The sequence below is a fragment of the Pinus tabuliformis genome, chromosome X (assembly GCF_031772625.1).
Source record: "Pinus tabuliformis cultivar Carrire ecotype Pingquan chromosome X, CPIR1, whole genome shotgun sequence".
Taxonomy (NCBI): domain Eukaryota; kingdom Viridiplantae; phylum Streptophyta; class Pinopsida; order Pinales; family Pinaceae; genus Pinus; species Pinus tabuliformis.
The window spans coordinates 1022661885-1022680690 of record NC_142308.1 but is presented as its reverse complement, the minus strand read 5'-3'; the positions used below and the strand labels follow the sequence as shown (position 1 = coordinate 1022680690).

The window sequence follows — 18806 nt, the reverse complement described above, 5'->3', positions numbered from 1 at the left end:
CCCTAGTGAGCCACTTTCCCTGCTGAAGGAGTTGGCCTGCTTTGACAACTCGATATAGTTGGATATTCTGTTGGCGAGTGTTCTTGATCTGTGTGTCCATGATCCGATCAGTTGCAGCTTGTTCCATGCAATCTGGATTTAATTCTGTGGGTTTGAGTTGTTCTGCAATGTTGGATGTGTCTAGCAATGGTGGAAAGTGTTATCACAAAATCATGTACTAAGGGCTGCTACTTAGCAAGATCTCATGCAACTATTTCAAATCAGGCTTTAGACTAAGGCTTAGCCTCCTTAGTCAGAGAGGGCTCTCTCACAGATTTTTGATATGAATTAATAACAAGAAAAGATGGCTAACTCTTCAAACAGTACATGAAAATAAGCTGGTTGGAACAACAAAATAACACTTCTTCCATTGGGCTCATGGAGTCAAACACCTCTGCAGTAAACTATTAACTACTCAATCATGGAAGCCAAGGCATATAATGTTTAAACACTCAGAACATTTCTCAAAAAGAACCTCATCTCATAAACATACACAGGAAGTCTGAGCACTAGGTGAATTCAGAGTGATTGCATATCTATTGAGATGTAAAACAGAAAGGATAAAGACAAAACCACATATATTCTGAGCCTTTGAACACAAGATGAATCTTGGGAAGAAAAAGTAATCTTTCTATTACTGTCAAAAGTCTTTTACATTAGCCAATATAAAAACTCTGTTTTTTTCATAAATCTCCAACCCTCATTACCTCAGAGTTTTCACTATATATAGGAAAACAAACTAAACTACTTTGAGTCTCCTCCTCCAGCATGAGGGGAGCTCGATGACCTATCATTAACTACCCTTATCTATTTTAAACAAACTCATTAAATACATAAAGTATTGAGCTGTAATTACAAAGAGTCCTAATCACACTAAAACTCTAACTTCATCTCCTCGTATGCCTGATTCCTTTCTTGATCTTTGACAACTGTCTTTTGTTGGTTAGGCTCAAGATGATTGAGCTACAAATGCAAGGAACGCTGACTTTGGATACCTGTAAGCGCTGATGGATCATTTATCTTCAGGATCAAAACACCTATTTTTAAGGTCCCTGTCTCCTACCATCCTCCGAAAATGTAGCAGCATGTTCCCAACTCTTTAATAACTCAAAGTATGGAACGCTGCTACCAAACACCATGTCTCCAGATGAGCTGTAGGCTGTATTGATGTACAAGTGTCTCTCTTCTAACATTTCCGGTCAAACTATTTATTCTGCATTGAAAACATCACCTACAGCAGTTTCGTAGCGCGCTACGAAACTGCTGTGTGATTTAAAAAACACAGTCTTCCTCTAAACTCCTCACAAAATTGAATAGCTGCTGTTTGCTAAGCTTCACAGTTGCCATTTGAAGGATACTGCCATCATAGACAAACCCACTGGTTGCAGCTGTTGCTATTGGTCATTATGGAAAAAAAAACTACCCTGTTGGTGGCTTCCTTTAGATATGCTTGTTGATGTGTTGCTTTCAGCAGATGAGTCATCACATGAGCCACTAGAAATGTCTTGAAAAGATGTTTCTGAAGCTTTCTTACAGGATATAGTATCTGTAGGTTGGGAGGTTTTATTTTGAGAAACTTCTCCAGTTTCCAGATCTCGAAGGGAGGCAATGATTGCTTCCATGACCATCCTTTCTTCATCATTTATTGAAATTGAAACTCGAGCAAATCTATCCAAAGGACAGTCAGAAACTTGGTTGCCTGTGGGAAATGCTGCTACAATATCAATACAATTTTTGTCAAGGATGCTGTCACTGATTTTATCGCATTTATTGGATGTACCTTCAACATCGTTGTTTTCTTTCCTCTCCTGTCCACTTAAGTCCTTTGCGTGGATGATGCCTACAGTTTTTCTGATTTGTCTGGAAATTCAAAAGGTACCTTAGTTCTACTCATTTGCCACCTAGAGCGAAAATGATCAATGGCATCTTCGGTGGTGTCATTTTGTGTGGATCCTGGACCTCCAATAATTTCATGCAACACATTCTCATCCAGATTTCCTAATTCATCGAAGTAGTCATATAAACTTTCAGAAGCATGTTGTTCAATCAAATCACCTGGAGGATGCAAGACATTATGAAAGAAAATGCTTATTGAATCATAATAGAATGGTGGTCGTGGAGAGTTGTGGTCACCCTCAAACTTGATGATGTTTTTATCACCAGCATATGGGTTATATATGAGATCTGAATGATGAGGCTGAATAAAAAGGTCCACTGTGCCATGTCCAACTAATGCAGCAATAAAAAACTTTGTCGCTATCTTAACAACATCAAGATCCATGATATCAAAATGCGCCTTCCTCTGGATTACCTTTCGCATATATTGAACTACAACTTTAACAGTGAACTTTGGGAGGCGAATCTTGTACACATCAACCAGCTCCATACATCAAGCTTGTTACAGCCCAGAGAAAGATTTTCGTTTCTTCTTTAAAGCCCTGCAAACTTCATCTGGAACCGGTTTATGGATATCCTTATAGAGTCCGCTCATAGTTGTTCACAATACCCATTCGCTTTAATGCCATAAGTCTACTGTATGGATTACTGTCTATTACTTCAGATTTCATATCCTTCACTTTTAGGTGTCACATAGCTACACCTTTTACAGTCGTGGAAATCTGCTCTGCATGATGTTGCAACTTGGTAAGCTGAGGAGGCAAATGTGGAACAATATCATGGGCATGAGAGACACGTATATGTTTTGATACAAATGTATTATCAAAATCAGCAAACACCGAATTTCCAATACGAGGCTGCCCAAAGGTCACAACTTGGACACCCTTTGCTCCATAGTTTACCGTAAGCTCAAGTGCGCAAAAGGAAGCCATAGCTCCACCCATTTAATGCCCTGTAATCATAATGGATAGTGCATTATTCCTCTTCTGGATTTTCTCTACCGCTTCTAAAATCCTCGGACGCGATGTTGTATTATGGTAGGCAGAATAAAATCCTTGATGTACCATTGAACCAGACATGCCAGGGTAATTAAGATCAAGCTGCTTGAAAAGCAAATCTTCTACCCAGTTCCGAATGCTGTTCTCTTGTGTACCCCTAAATGCAATGACAATGGCCCCAAGGTCTTCTGCTACACCCACAAATGCCTGAAGGCAATGTTCTACATCCACTATGAGTTCTATCAGCTGGAAGTTCTTTGTCGAACCACTGCATCTCGAACAAGTCCAAGAGATAAGAGCATTCAGGTCACTCATATACACCGTAGATGTATATTCTGCAAGAATCTTGGCAACCGTGCGATTATAGATGTGTCCATGACGTTTGGGAACCAGAATCCCTGTCCTCAAATCTCTTCCTGCACAAAGTATAGGGCTGCACAGAACCAACAGAATGAAAATTTTGAGATTTTCCCACCGCCAAGAATGAATCATAGACCACCGCAACTTTTGCTTGTACAACTGTCAACCATCTCTTTGCAAGCACCCATATTATGATATGTTGCATTACCGCCAACTTGGAACATGAGTGATACAGAAGGCAGCTTATTTCCATTCCTTACACATAAGCAGGAAGAACATATTGTGACCGTCATGCAAGACCTTACACATGCTATTCCCGTAAAATTCTTGCAGAACTATGACAGTTGGGCTGAGATGTGCTATGGATCAGCATGAATTTCCCATTTCGTAGCGCAGTTAGTGCAAACTCAATGTTTTCCGCTACGAAATCACCTAAACCGAGCTGCGCTGCGAAACTGATAGAAAGTATTTATGTGCCTTTGACAAACCATTGAACTGATGTGAAAAATTTAAAATTTTTTCTTGAGTGATAACAGTGGCTCCACTTGGGATAGTGTGCTCCTGTAGTACACTAAGAACTCGTAGAACCAGTGCCTTATCCATTTATGACAAACAGAAATTTGCTTGACAAGCATGACTGTAGGAGAAAGAAAGCTACATCTACTGAAAAATGCTCAGTTGACCTTGAGCTTATTTGTATTTACCTACCTACCTACCCTAACAATTTCAACTTCTTTCTGCTCAATCAATATGAAATTTCCAATGTAGCCAATCCTTTGTTTTATCTGATATGTGATTTCTTTGACTGCATCGGAATTCAGAACCAATATGATGGTGTAATGACCGCTGCCACTGAAATTGCCTCTGATCTTTACAAGTAAACTGAAGCACTGGAGAGTAAAACTCTTCCATGTAATCAACTATAGGATCCCAAAATACATGATCAGCTTGATTTCTCATGTAACTTTCCGGCTGTGCAAGCTAACCTTCAACAGCAGTGTGCATTTCCTCAAGTGTAAAAGAGAAAGGAAACAATACTCTCTCCTTATGTTCTGCCATAGAAAGCTGCTGAAAATAATGATCATGATTATGAAAATTATATGCCTGAATTTGAGCTTCTAAACCTTCAATGTCTTTCTCAATGTCTTTGGCAAATTCATCAAAAAATTTCATCTTATCCTCTGCCTTGCAGTCAAAGGATTTTAGATATGAGGACAAGGACAAAGAAAAATATTCATTTGTTTCTTCTTTGCTATAATCATTATTCCATTTCTTAAAATCTTCAACTGAGGGAGAGTCTGCCACCAACTCTGACCTATCTATCCATTCCTCCAAAAACATGAGCCAAAGGTCTTGAAATGACTTAATGGATTTGGCACGAAAGCATTCAACCCACTGTTTGCATTTCCCTTGAAGTGAATCATAGAATAACCTTATACAAACATCCTCGTGTTTAACTCTAAGAAGCTCTAAAAATTCACAAAAATCTGATATATGCTTCAAGGTTAAACTCAAATCTTCTCCGTTGAATTTGGGACCATTCCTTAGAAAATATGCATCCTTGGGAAAATGATTTGGGAAACCATAAATTCCTGAGAAATCTATGCATGCATACCTTGAACTAAGAATGGCAGCTTCTGGGTCCTTCATAACTCCAGTGGAATCACCATGAATGTATGAACTTTGAATTCTTCAACAATGGAGTCGCCAAGTTAGGTTTGCAGCCTTGAAAACCACTTTGAACTCCTGCTACCTTCAGAAATTCAATCTTAAAACTTCGGGAATGAGTAATCATCAGGCTCCCGGCAGACGCACCAAAATGTTATCACAAAATCGTGTACTAAGGGCTGCTACTTAGCAAGATCTCATGCAACTATTTCAAACCAGGCTTTAGACTAAGGCTTAGCCTCCTTAGTCAGAGAGGGCTCTATCACAGATTTTTGATATGAATTAATAACAAGAAAAGATGGCTAACTCTTCAAACAGTACATGAAAATAAGCTGGTTGGAACAACAAAATAACACTTCTTCCATTGGGCTCATGGAGTCAAACACCTCTACAGTAAACTATTAACTACTCAATCATGGAAGCCAAGGCATATAATGTTTAAACAATCAAAACATTTCTCAAAAAGAACCTCATCTCATAAACATACATAGGAAGTCTGAGCACTAGGTGAATTCAGAGTGATTGCATATCTATTGAGATGTAAAACAGAAAGGATAAAGACAAAACCACATATATTCTGAGCCTTTGAACACAAGATGAATCTTGGGAAGAAAAAGTAATCTTTCTATTACTGTCAAAAGTCTTTTACATTAGCCAATATAAAAAACTCTGTTTTTTTCATAAATATCCAACCCTCATTACCTCAGAGTTTTCACTATATATAGGAAAACAAACTAAACTACTTTGAGTCTCCTCCTCCAGCATGAGGGGAGCTCGATGACCTATCATTAACTACCCTTATCTATTTTAAACAAACACATTAAATACATAAAGTATTGAGTTGTAATTACAAAGAGTCCTAATCACACTAAAACTCTAGCTTCATCTCCTCGTATGCCTGATTCCTTTCTTGATCTTTGACAGCTGTCTTTTGTTGGTTAGGCTCAAGATGATTGAGCTACAAATGCAAGGAACGTTGACTTTGGATACCTGTAAGCGCTGATGGATCATTTATCTTCAGGATCAAAACACCTATTTTTAAGGTCCCTGTCTCCTACCATCCCCCGAAAATGTAGCAGCATGTTCCCAACTCTTTAATAACTCAAAGTATGGAACGCTGCTACCAAACACCATGTCTCCAGATGAGCTGTAGGCTGTATTGATGTACAGGTGTCTCTCTTCTAACATTCCCGGTCAAACTGTTTATTCTGCATTGAAAACATCACCTACAGCAGTTTCGTAGCGCGCTACGAAACTGCTGTGTGATTTAAAAAACACAGTCTTCCTCTAAACTCCTCACAAAATTGAATAGCTGTTGTTTGCTAAGCTTCACGGTTTCCATTTGAAGGATACTGCCATCATAGACAAACCCACTGGTTGCAGCTGTTGCTATTGGTCATTATGGAAAAAAAACTACCCTGTTGGTGGCTTCCTTTAGATATGCTTGTTGATGTGTTGCTTTCAGCAGATGAGTCATCACATGAGCCACTAGAAATGTCTTGAAAAGATGTTTCTGAAGCTTTCTTACAGGATATAGTATCTGTAGGTTGGGAGGTTTTATTTTGAGAAACTTCTCCAGTTTCCAGATCTCGAAGGGAGGCAATGATTGCTTCCATGACCATCCTTTCTTCATCATTTATTGAAATTGAAACTCGAGCAAATCTATCCAAAGGACAGTCAGAAACTTGGTTGCCTGTGGGAAATGCTGCTACAATATCAATACAATTTTTGTCAAGGATGCTGTCACTGCTTTTATCGCATTTATTGGATGTACCTTCAGCATCGCTGTTTTCTTTCCTCTCCTGTCCACTTAAGTCCTCTGCGTGGATGATGCCTACAGTTTTTCTGATTTGTCTGGAAATTCAAAAGGTACCTCAGTTCTACTCATTTGCCACCTAGAGCGAAAATGATCAATGGCATCTTCGGTGGTGTCATTTTGTGTGGATCCTGGACCTCCAATAATTTCATGCAACACATTCTCATCCAGATTTCCTAATTCATCGAAGTAGTCATATAAACTTTCAGAAGCATGTTGTTCAATCAAATCATCTGGAGGATGCAAGACATTATGAAAGAAAATGCTTATTGAATCATAATAGAATGGTGGTCGTGGAGAGTTGTGGTCACCCTCAAACTTGATGATGTTTTTATCACCAGCATATGGGTTATATATGAGATCTGAATGATGAGGCTGAATAAAAAGGTCCCCTGTGCCATGTCCAAATAATGCAGCAATAAAAAACTTTGTCGCTATCTTAACAACATCAAGATCCATGATATCAAAATGCGCCTTCCTCTGGATTACCTTTCGCATATATTGAACTACAACTTTAACAGTGAACTTTGGGAGGCGAATCTTGTACACATCAACCAGCTCCATACATCAAGCTTGTTACAGCCCAGAGAAAGATTTTCGTTTCTTCTTTAAAGCCCTGCAAACTTCATCTGGAACCGGTTTATGGATATCCTTATAGAGTCCGCTCATAGTTGTTCACAATACCCATTCGCTTTAATGCCATAAGTCTACTGTATGGATTACTGTCTATTACTTCAGATTTCATATCCTTCACTTTTAGGTGTCACATAGCTACACCTTTTACAGTCGTGGAAATCTGCTTTGCATGATGTTGCAACTTGGTAAGCTGAGGAGGCAAATGTGGAACAATATCATGGGCATGAGAGACATGTATATGTTTTGATACAAATGTATTATCAAAATCAGCAAACACCGAATTTCCAATACGAGGCTTCCCAAAAGTCACAACTTGGACACCCTTTGCTCCATAGTTTACCGTAAGCTCAAGTGCGCAAAAGGAAGCCATAGCTCCACCCATTTAATGCCCTGTAATCATAATGGATAGTGCATTATTCCTCTTCTGGATTTTCTCTACCGCTTCTAAAATCCTCGGACGCGATGTTGTATTATGGTAGGCAGAATAAAATCCTTGATGTACCATTGAACCAGACATGCCAGGGTAATTAAGATCAAGCTGCTTGAAAAGCAAATCTTCTACCCAGTTCCGAATGTTGTTCTCTTGTGTACCCCTAAATGCAATGACAATGGCCCCAAGGTCTTCTGCTACACCCACAAATGCCTGAAGGCAATGTTCTACATCCACTATGAGTTCTATCAGCTGGAATTTCTTTGTCGAACCACTGCATCTCGAACAAGTCCAAGAGATAAGAGCATTCAGGTCACTCATATACACCGTAGATGTATATTCTGCAAGAATCTTGACAACCGTGCGATTATAGATGTGTCCATGACGTTTGGGAACCAGAATCCCTGTCCTCAAATCTCTTCCTGCACAAAGTATAGGGCTGCACAGAACCAACAGAATGAAAATTTTGAGATTTTCCCACCGCCAAGAATGAATCATAGACCACCGCAACTTTTGCTTGTACAACTGTCAACCATCTCTTTGCAAGCACCCATATTATGATATGTTGCATTACCGCCAACTTGGAACATGAGTGATACAGAAGGCAGCTTATTTCCATTCCTTACACATAAGCAGGAAGAACATATTGTGACCGTCATGCAAGACCTTACACATGCTATTCCCGTAAAATTCTTGCAGAACTATGACAGCTGGGATGAGATGTGCTATGGATCAGCACGAATTTCCCATTTCGTAGCGCAGTTAGTGCAAACTCAATGTTTTCCGCTACGAAATCACCTAAACCGAGCTGCGCTGCGAAACTGATAGAAAGTATTTATGTGCCTTTGACAAACCATTGAACTGATGTGAAAAATTTAAACTTTTTTCTTGAGTGATAACAGAAAGTTTGGCCGAAGGCGATCCACATTGAACACGGGGTGCAGGCCAAGGAATGGGGGAATGCTGAGCTCAAATGCATTGTCTCCCATCGCCTTAGTAATGGTGTAAGGACCATATCGGAGTGGTCTCAATTTCCAATAGGCTCCAGTAAGGCGTTCCTTTTGCAAATGCAACCAGACTTTGTCGCCCACCTGAAACTTGTGTGGCACCCGGTGTTGATCATGTCGCTGCTTGTACTTGGCATTTGATTTCTCAAGAATGTCATGGACCTGCTGGCGAATGTGTTGGATGCGCTCAATGAAGCTGGTGGCCTTATCTGTTTCGGACTGGACATGAGCTGAATTCATGTGAGTAGCTGCAAGTGGTATGGCCACATCAATGGGGCATAGTGGCTGGAATCCCAAACCCACCTGAAAAGGGCTATGACCAGTGGAGCTGTGAAGAGCTCGGTTGTAGCTATGCTGAACATTGGGGAGGCTCTCGTCCCATGTGCGTGGATGCTTTGAGTTTGGTGTCCAGCATTGACCAGAGACTGGACCAAAATGTGCTGAGAAACCGACTGTCCCGATCTGAGATGATAGACTGTGGGATCCCAAAGTGCACCCACACTCGTTCAAAGAAGAGTTTAGCAGTGGCTTCTGCTGTGATATTGTTCTTGTAGGCCATCATAATGGCCATCTTTGAGAACCTGTCGACGACCACAAAAACATAGTCATTTCCATGCTTAGTGGAAGGAAGGCCTGACATGTAATCCATGGAGATGGATTCCCAAGGTCGACTAGGGGTAGGCAATGGGGTATAGAGGTCGTGCTTCTTAATGGTCGGTTTGGCAATGGCACAAGCAGTACATGATCGGATGTACTTCCCAACATCCTGTCGAAGATTCGGCCAATAGAAATAATTTTGCAGTACTGCCACTGTTTTCTCGACCCCGAAATGCCCAGCAGCCCGACTGTAGTGTGCTTCCCAAATCATCTTGGCACGCTCGCTTGAAGGAACACAAAGGTGACCGAGGTGGCATAATAGGGCATCCTGGAGGTGAAAATCTGCAACATGCCAACCCTCCAAGAGTGTCTGGTATGTGTGGCCAAATTCTGGGTCGCTTTTGTAGAGAAGTGGCCAGTCAGAAGTCTCGTGCCCACAAGAGTTGAGCACGGTGGTTAGCGCCATGATCGGTGGTCGACTGAGGCAATCTGCAACATTATTGGTGCTGCCCTTTTTATACTTGATGTTCAAGTGAAACTGTTGCAGGTATGTAGACCACTTCTGTTGGCGATCATTCTGCAATTTCCCTTGGGTCTGCATGAACTGCAGAGGTCGGTGGTCTGTGTGGATGACCGTTTCCTTCCCCAAAATGTAATGCTTCCATTGTCGGCAGGCCTGTACAATGGAATACATCTCTTTATCATAAGTGGGGTACTTCCAGACTGTGTCTGAAAGTGTTTCACTGTGATATGCCACTGGATGTCCATGTTGAGTAAGAACTACGCCAATAGCATAGTCAGAGGCATCTGTCTCGACCTCAAATGGTTGTTGTAAATCTGGTAACGCAAGCACTGGTGCCGTGCAGAGGCGATCCTTCAACTCCCTGAATGCCTTCTGTTGAGATTCAGACCAAAATAATTTTGCTTTCGCCCCGCCCTTGGTGACTTGACTCAAGGGCCAAGAAATATGAGAAAACCCCAACACAAACCTGCGGTAGAAGTTGGCAAGACCTAGAAATCTGCGGAGCTCTGTTAGAGTGGTTGGAGAGGGCCAATCTCGAATAACTTGGATCTTGGCTGGATCGACATGCACCCCCTGTTCATCAATGATGTATCTCAGATACTGAACCTGGGTCATGCCAGAAGTGCATTTCTCCAAATTGGCACATAGCTTGTGTTGCCGCAGTGTTTGGAGAACCTGTCGGATGTGGTGGAGGTGCTCTTCCCAACTCTGGCTGAAGATCAGAATGTCATCCAAGTATACTACTACAAAGGAGTTGGTGAATGGCCGCAAGATGTCATCCATTAGCCTCATAAAGGTTGCAGGAGCATTCGTCAATCCGAAAGGCATGACCAACCATTCGAAGAGGCCCTCCTTGGATTTGAAGGCAGTCTTCCACACATCGGAGGGTTCGATTGGTACCTGGTGATATCCTGACTTCAGATCGATCTTGCTGAAATATTTCGCCCCCTTTAGTTGGTCTAGGAGGTCATCAATCCGCGGGATCGGGTACCTATTACGGACAGTGATCTTGTTCAGCGCCCGATAGTCAATACAGAGTCTCCACGTCCCATACTTCTTCTGTACCAACACGATCGGGCTCCCACAGGGCGATGAACTCGGACGGATGTGACCTTTCTGCAGGAGCTCCTGAATCTGCCTCTTGATTTCATCGTTCTCCAGAACGGAGCGCCGATAAATTGGTCCATTGGGTAGCGGTGCACCTGGGGTCAGATCGATGTAGTGCTTGACTTGACAGTGCAGAGGAACCCCTGCCGGGGAGGTGAAGATGTCCTCGTACTCCACCACAACCTTGTCCATCTGTAGTTGTCGTGCAGAGGGACCCCGTTTGGAGGCCGCGGCCACTGTCTTCTTCTTTCCTTGAGGGCGTATCATCAGGAAAACAAATTTCCTGGTTTTGGAAATGATCTTACTGCATTGTTTTGCAGTAATCAAAGAGATGGTGGCAGGTGGTGCTACCTCTGGTATCCTGAACAACTTATTTCCCAATGTAATAATAATAGCACGGGGCCTTGATTCATACACAGCATGTCGCTTCCACAAGTATGGTTGTCCTAGTAATACATCACAAACTTCAAGGGGAGCAATGTCACACAATACCTCATTTGTGAAGGGCTTGATGTTGTATGGAAGGCGACACTGTTGGCTCACGCGAAGATCTCGTCCTTGGTGAAGCCACCCAATGGTGTATGGTTGTGGATGTGCTGTGGTCGGTAAGCCCAACCGCTTCACGAACTCTGCCGAAATGAGGTTCTTTTGACTCCCGCTATCAACAATGAACTGTATCGGGGAGCCCTTTACCCACATCTGGGAGTGGAAGAGACGCTCCTCCTCCTCTGGATCTTCGGGTTCATTTTTCTGGATCTTTGCGGTAGCAACAGTGGCACTGGGATTCACATCAATGATCTGCTTCCCTTTTTCATACCCCTTATCGGGTTCTGACTCAGAGTCGGAACATGCATATGATTCTGAAACCTTTAGCTCAGCCACCAGTGACTGCTTGGCCCGACACTCACTTGTGTTGTGAGTGGAGCTCTTATGGAACTCGCACCATTTTCCAGTGTCCTTTCTCGGCTTCGCGGCGCTGTTCTTTGCTTGCAGCTTCAGCTGGTTGTCTTGGGCTGTCCCGCCTTGGCTTTGTCCTTTGTTCTGTGGTTTAGGGGCACCTTTCCCCTGCTTTGGATTCGCAGATCCAAAGTCTCGCTTCTTTTGTTTAAACTTCTGCTCGACCTTGACGGCATATCGGTATGCTGCGCCGAGCGAGGGGATGTTTAGGAACTGTATTTCTTCCTGGATGTACTTGTGTAGGTAGCCACGGTATTTGAGTATCAAATGTTGCTCCGAATCCTTGATACCCAACTTTGTGCAAAGGGTATGGAAAAGATTGGTGAACTCCGGCACGTCTTGGTCCCTGCCCTGCCGCAGCGTGGTCCACTTTATGTATTCATCCTCATAGCTTCCGACAGGGTAGTACTGCTCCTTGATGGCATCCCTGAACGAATCCCAGGTGGGTGCGGCTGAAAATAGTGAGCCAGTACTTTCATCCTTCTGCTCGCAGTAGGTTTCCCACCAGTGCTTGACGTGGGGGGCTGCTTTGAGAAGGGAAAAAACAATCTTTTCCCGACTCGAAAATTCATGAACAGAAAAATAACCCTCTAGCAGATTTAACCATTTATCTACGGCATCTGCGTCTATCTGACCCTCGAATATGGGGATTTCAAAATTAACTTGTACCTTAAAGGGTGTGGCGTTTCCAGAGTAGCTGCTGGAAGCCGATGCGTTGCTTCTGGGTAGCCGCTGAAGGATCTGGGCAAAGCTGTCCATCATCGCGTTTCGTTGTCACTCGAGGGTTTCTTCGAGCAAGATTTTGATGGGATCTCCTGCCCCCTCGTCTTTCTTCTCATTCGCCATGGGAGGCCGTCGGGATTTGCGAGGCTGGTCTTGCAAAGGTTCAACCAGTTCAAGCCCTAACTCCTTATATCCCGACCTTGTTGGGGACATGCAAAGAAAAACAGAGAAAAAGCAGACTGCTCCGATACCACTGATCCGGATTTAAACAGGAACACAATAGATTACAGAGATAACCACAAATACAGAGATGCGATAACCATAAAAACAGAGATGCAGCGGAAATAATATTTCATTTCATTACTGTAAAATACTGAAATATGCTTACAAATAGAAATAACCCAGCTAGGGCGATGGTAGCTTATCTCTGAGAAGAGATGTGTCGGCTACATGCCTCTGAACTGTTTCGAACTGTCTTACAATGAGGCTCGAAGGCCTATTTATTGTTGAGAAACAATGAAAAACCATTCACATCCCGAAACCTAACCCTAGAAGATGAAACGCCAAATTGTGGGCCCCGTTTGGGTAAATTGGTACATCAATTTCCCGGGGTCGTAACTTTGGCATACGATCTCCGTTTGACGCGTACGATAGCTCGTTAGAAAGATCTATCCGAGTACTACCACTTTGGGAGGCAACATTGGTCCATGGACCACGTTGCCCCAGATTCCCAAAAAAACGTCGTTTAGGGCCTCAAAACGGCTCCGGAAGTTCAGGACCCGAAAAACTGCTAAAAATAGTAAGTTGTGCTACAATTAAGGAAACTGAAAATGCTAAGAAAGACAATGGTGGGGGTCCAGGTGGACTTGGCAGGTGGCCACCAATATCCACCTGGATCAACAACAAAAGAGGAATCAGAAGATCAAGAGCCACAAACTCCGGTTGTGAGAAGATCAGTTCGAGAAAGAAGGTGTTATATACCTAGGGGGGATAATATGGGGTACAAAGGGAGGTACCCAAGGTAATAATGTAATAATGGGATGGGCCATAGTAATAAATAAGGTGGTTAACCCATATCATGTAAGGGACCACAAGTAGTTAGTAATAATGTAATGGGCCCATGGTATTAGTTCGATGGTATGAGGGAACCATGGTAATGATCCATGGTATTGTATGTATGAGGCCTATATAGAGGCTAGATATTCCACATGGAGGGATGTCCAAGGAATATTGTATGAACAGGCATATGGCTTATAGAGTGTTCTCCTTCCTTAAGGAGTGAATGTATGGTGTTGCCCTACCTTAAGAGTTTGATCAATAAAGAAGCATTTCTATATATTCATATATTGTTATTCTTGGGTTTATTTCTATTATCATATATTTTTGGGTTAGATCTATAAGAAGTGGTATCAGAGCTATAACAATTGGTATCAGAGCTATAACAAGTGGTTTCAGAGCTATAACAAATAATGTTATATACCTAGGGGGGATAATATGGGGTACAAAATTGTACCCATGGTAATAATGTAATAATGGGATGGACCATAGTAATAAATAAGGTGGTTAACCCATATCATGTAAGGGACCACAAGTAGTTGGTAATAATGTAATGGTGTTGTCCTACCTTAAGGGTTTGATCAATAAAGAAGCATTTCTATATATTCATATCTTGTTATTCTTGGGTTTATTTTCATTATCATATATTTTTGGGTTAGATCTATAAAAAGTGGTATCGGAGATATAACAAGTGGTATCAGAGCTATAACAAGTGGTATCAGAGCACTTTCTTGGGCAAAAAAGTGGAGATTTTTTTTTTTTGTAGGATTTCGGGGGTGACAAGTTTTCAGATCACATCTGTACATGTTGGTGCAAGATCTACAAAATATAATTCTAGATCTAGATTCTAAGTGAAAAAATACCCGATTTCAAAAAAAAATCAATCGAATCGGAGTTCGAATGAAGGAGATATCGCTAATTTAAAAATCAGTGGGGTTGTTGACAATTTTTCACGGTAGCGAGTTTGCGGTGCAGATCTTGATGTCCTGGTGCAAGATCTGAAAAATATAATTACAGATCTAGATTCTTGGTGAAAAAATACCCAATTTCAAAAAAAAAAAATAGTTGAATTGGAGTCCGGATGAGGGAGATATCGCTGATTTAAAATCATCTCTTTTTTGCAGAAATTTTGATGATGGCGGGAGAATTGCAGCGTAGATCTGAAATTCCAGTTCCTGGATCAGGATTTCTATCACATGGGCAGATGCAAAATGGTTTTTCCATTTCTGAAAATAGGTCATAATAGAAATTCTGAGCAATATTGACGGAATTGTGGCCATTTCAAATTTTCGCCAAGTGAATTTTTCTCAAACCCTCTTCATGGAAAATTTTACAGGAAAAGATGATAGCCCTACTATTGAAGAATTCATACAAAGACTAAAGTCCAAATATGGGATATTTTGGAGGTCTCTAGTACCGATTAGTTTGAAAGAAGAAGCCGACATATGGTGGAACTCACTTGGCATCAAAGACTTGTCCAAATTTTCGACTAAAGAATTGGAAAAACTCCTTATGGACAAATGGTCTTGTGCTAGAAAAAAGAATGAGACACGTAAGAGGTTATTTTCTACTAGTGTCTCCTTATTGAAGCTTCATGGATTGATTCAGAAGGAGAAGATCATTGTTTCTATAAATCCTAGTTGCAAGCATAATTTTATCAATATTAATTTGGCAAAAAAATTGCAAGTTCCAGCCAAACACATAGAAAACACACAAGGGGATGATGAGAATGTTCAAGTTTATAAGGATTAGAAGTTTTCTATGGAAAAGTATGTGTTGCATGGTGATTTCTATACTTCAAATATGGATAAAATGAATGTTGTTTTGGGATATCTTTGGATGGAATCGGTGGGTACTATCAATATTAATGTGCAGAAGAAATTCCTGAAGCTCTGGTATAAAAAGAAGAAAATTACATTACAAGATATTTCCATCAATAAACAGGTAAAGTACATGGAGGCTGAAGCAAAATATGTTCCAGAGACTGACATATCAGATGATGAGCTTGTGATGATCGAAAATCAAACACAAACAGAGGCTGAAGTAGAAAAGGTTACAGGTGCTGATACATCAGATGAGGGCTCAGTGGTTGAAGTAATATTGGAAGATAAGACACCACAGCAGGCACCACAACATGCACCAGATAACAGTCAAGCTCCAGTAAGGGGTGAATTAAAGAAAAAGACACCATGGGTTAAAACTTCAACATATCATCACCCACATCACCCCGCAAGACAACAACCAACAAGATGGAAACCAATTAGCCACAAGGACAACAACCCCTACAGGACAGATAGAGAGGAGTGAAGATCCACCTACTACACATCAACATAGAAGAGCTACCACGGTCAACTTCCATCTCAAGTGAGCGAGGCACCAGCGAGATCGAGGGTTCACCTTTCTCTTGGATGGCTAGATGCATGTGCATGGTACCAGTGGACTACTCTTTTGAGTAGATCTTATTATTTGTGTTCTTCCCATGTTTCGGGGACGAAACATGCTAAGGGGGGTGGAATGTTATATACCTAGGGGGGATAATATGGGGTACAAAGGGAGGTACCCAAGGTAATAATGTAATAATGGGATGGGCCATAGTAATAAATAAGGTGGTTAACCCATATCATGTAAGGGACCACAAGTAGTTAGTAATAATGTAATGGGTCCATGGTATTAGTTTGATGGTATGAGGGAACCATGGTAATGACCCATGGTACTGTATGTATGAGGCCTATATAGAGGCTAGAGATTCCAGATGGAGGGTTGTCCAAGGAATATTGTATGAACAAGCATATGGCTTGTGGAGTGTTTTCCTTCCTTAAGGAGTGAATGTATGGTGTTGCCCTACCTTAAGGGTTTGATCAATAAAGAAGCATTTCTATATATTCATATCTTATTATTCTTGGGTTTGTTTCTATTATCATATATTTTTGGGTTAGATCTATAACAAGTGGTATCAGAGCTATAACAGAAGGCAGCCAGAAAGGTATAGCCCATCTAATTTCTATTCAAATTTTGCTTTAGCTATTACTGATGATGATCTCAAAATTGTGAAGTAAGTGGTAGATTCAAAGGATGGAAAACTCTAGAAAGAGGTCATGGTTGATGAAATGGCATCTTTGCACAAAAATGAGGCTTGGGATCTGGTGGAGTTATTGACTGGAAGGAAACCCATTGGCAGCAAATGGGTGTTCAAGAAAAAGACAAATACAAAAGGAAATGTGGAGAAATACAAAGCTCGGTTGGTAGCAAAAGGTTATTCCCAGGTATTAGGAATTGATTTTGGTGATATTTTTTCTTCTGTTGCCAAGGTAGCTTCTATTAGATTACTTTTATCTTTTGTTGTTGCTTTTGATTTTGAGGTAGAATAGATGGATGTGAAAACATCATTTCTTCACAGAGATCTGGAAGAGGAGATCTACATGAAGCAACCTAAAGGCTTTGCGATAAAGGGTAAGAAAGAATTGGTATGCAAGTTAAAAAAGTCTCTGTATGGGTTAAAACAGTCACCAAGGATGTGGTATCAGAAATTTGATACATTTATACGGGGACTTGGCTTCACTAGAAGCAAAACATATCGCTATGTGTATTTTAAATTAATTGGTGTCTGTGTTATTTCTCTGGTCTTGTATGTGGATGATATGTTGCTGGTTGGAAATGACAAAGAAATTATCCAGGATTTGAAGACCCAATTGTCTTCCAAATTCGACATAAAATATCTTGGTGCTACAAACTATATTTTGGGCATGGAAATTAAAAGAGATCGGGCAAAGAGGAAGCTCTAGTTAAACGATAGGATGTATGTTGAGACAATATTGTAGAGGTTTAATATGCAGGATAATAAACTGGTGAAGGTTCCTATTCCTATAGGTGTGAAGTTATCTTCTGAATAGATATCCCAAGACACAAGAAGAGGAAGGGGGCATGTCTCGTATTCCATATGCAAGTGTAGTTGGTAGCATGATGTATGTGATGGTCTGTACTAGACTAGACATTGCACATGTAGTGGGAGTATTGAGCAGGTTTATGTCAAAACTAGGGAAGGAGCGCTGGACAACAGTGAAGCAGGCTTTCAGGTATTTGTGTGGCACTAGTGATTATGGTTTGTGCTACCAAGGAAGACCAAGATTGGACAGAATGTTGGATATTTGTGGATTTGTTGATGCAGACTGGGCTAGAGATCTGGATCAGAGAATATCTAAAAGTGGGTATGTGTTTAACCTATTTGGAGGTGCAGTCAGTTGGATGAGTAAGAAACAATCTATAGTGGCAATATCAACTACAGAGACATAATCCATGGCAGCCACTCATGTAAGCAAGGAATCTGTTTGGTTGCAGATATTTTGTTCAAGTATGGGGTTAGTACAAGGAGCTATAAGGATAGATGGTGACAACCAAAGTGCAATTTTCTTGGCAAAGAACCCTACTTATCATTCAAAGACAAAGCACATTAATGTTCAATATCACTTTGTGAGGGATATGGTAGAAGACAAAAAGGTGTTACTGGTAAAGGTGGACACTTTGAAGAATACTGCATATGCATTGACAAAATTTGTGAGCTCTGAGAAGTTCTCTTGGTGTAGAGAAACAATGGGCATTGCAGGGCTGGATAAATGACTAAGCTCTCCTATGGCCTCCTGTGGAAGGAAAACAACAAGTGGGAGAATGTTGGGTTGTGTTATATTCTTTCCACGAATAGCCCCCCTAGTTAATTTGGGGGGTTACAGGGGGGACGGAGCCCCCCCTCGTTGCGTTGACTACACAACAGCAGATTTGAGGGGAACGTTAGTCCCCCTCTACAGGGTTTGATGTAGCACCGATGGGAAATTTTTTTTGGACCCTATATTATGCGGGCATACCTACCTATGGTTTTGTTCATGGTTTTCACACATGGTTTTGGGCATGATGATTTTCGGTCCATAGTATTAGATGCTTCGACATGTATATATATGTATTGTAACATTGAAAGGAAAATAATGAAAAAATAAAGCTAGTA

The 18806-nt window shown here is 41.3% G+C and overlaps 2 protein-coding genes and 2 pseudogenes across 2 annotated transcripts; all 4 read right to left on the bottom strand.

The window, feature by feature from the left end:
• Nucleotides 1-1879: 1879 nt before the first annotated feature.
• LOC149143218 (uncharacterized) lies at nucleotides 1880-2425 on the bottom strand. The gene has a single exon (XM_089451730.1). It carries the CDS (start codon nucleotides 2423-2425, stop codon nucleotides 1880-1882), a length of 546 nt encoding a protein of 181 aa, XP_089307856.1.
• A 199-nt stretch (nucleotides 2426-2624) lies between these two features.
• On the bottom strand, nucleotides 2625-3425 carry LOC149143217 (lipase-like; annotated as a pseudogene).
• Nucleotides 3426-6795: 3370 nt separating this feature from the next.
• Nucleotides 6796-7341, bottom strand: LOC149143216 (uncharacterized). The gene has a single exon (XM_089451729.1). The coding sequence runs from the start codon at nucleotides 7339-7341 to the stop codon at nucleotides 6796-6798; it is 546 nt and encodes a 181-aa protein (XP_089307855.1).
• A 199-nt stretch (nucleotides 7342-7540) lies between these two features.
• Nucleotides 7541-8341, bottom strand: LOC149143215 (lipase-like; annotated as a pseudogene).
• Nucleotides 8342-18806: the final 10465 nt, after the last annotated feature.

Bases quoted from the DNA above. Each gene is read 5' to 3' on its own strand.
- LOC149143218 (XM_089451730.1), bottom strand. From the start codon at position 2,425: ATGGAGCTGGTTGATGTGTACAAGATTCGCCTCCCAAAGTTCACTGTT.
- LOC149143216 (XM_089451729.1), bottom strand. From the start codon at position 7,341: ATGGAGCTGGTTGATGTGTACAAGATTCGCCTCCCAAAGTTCACTGTT.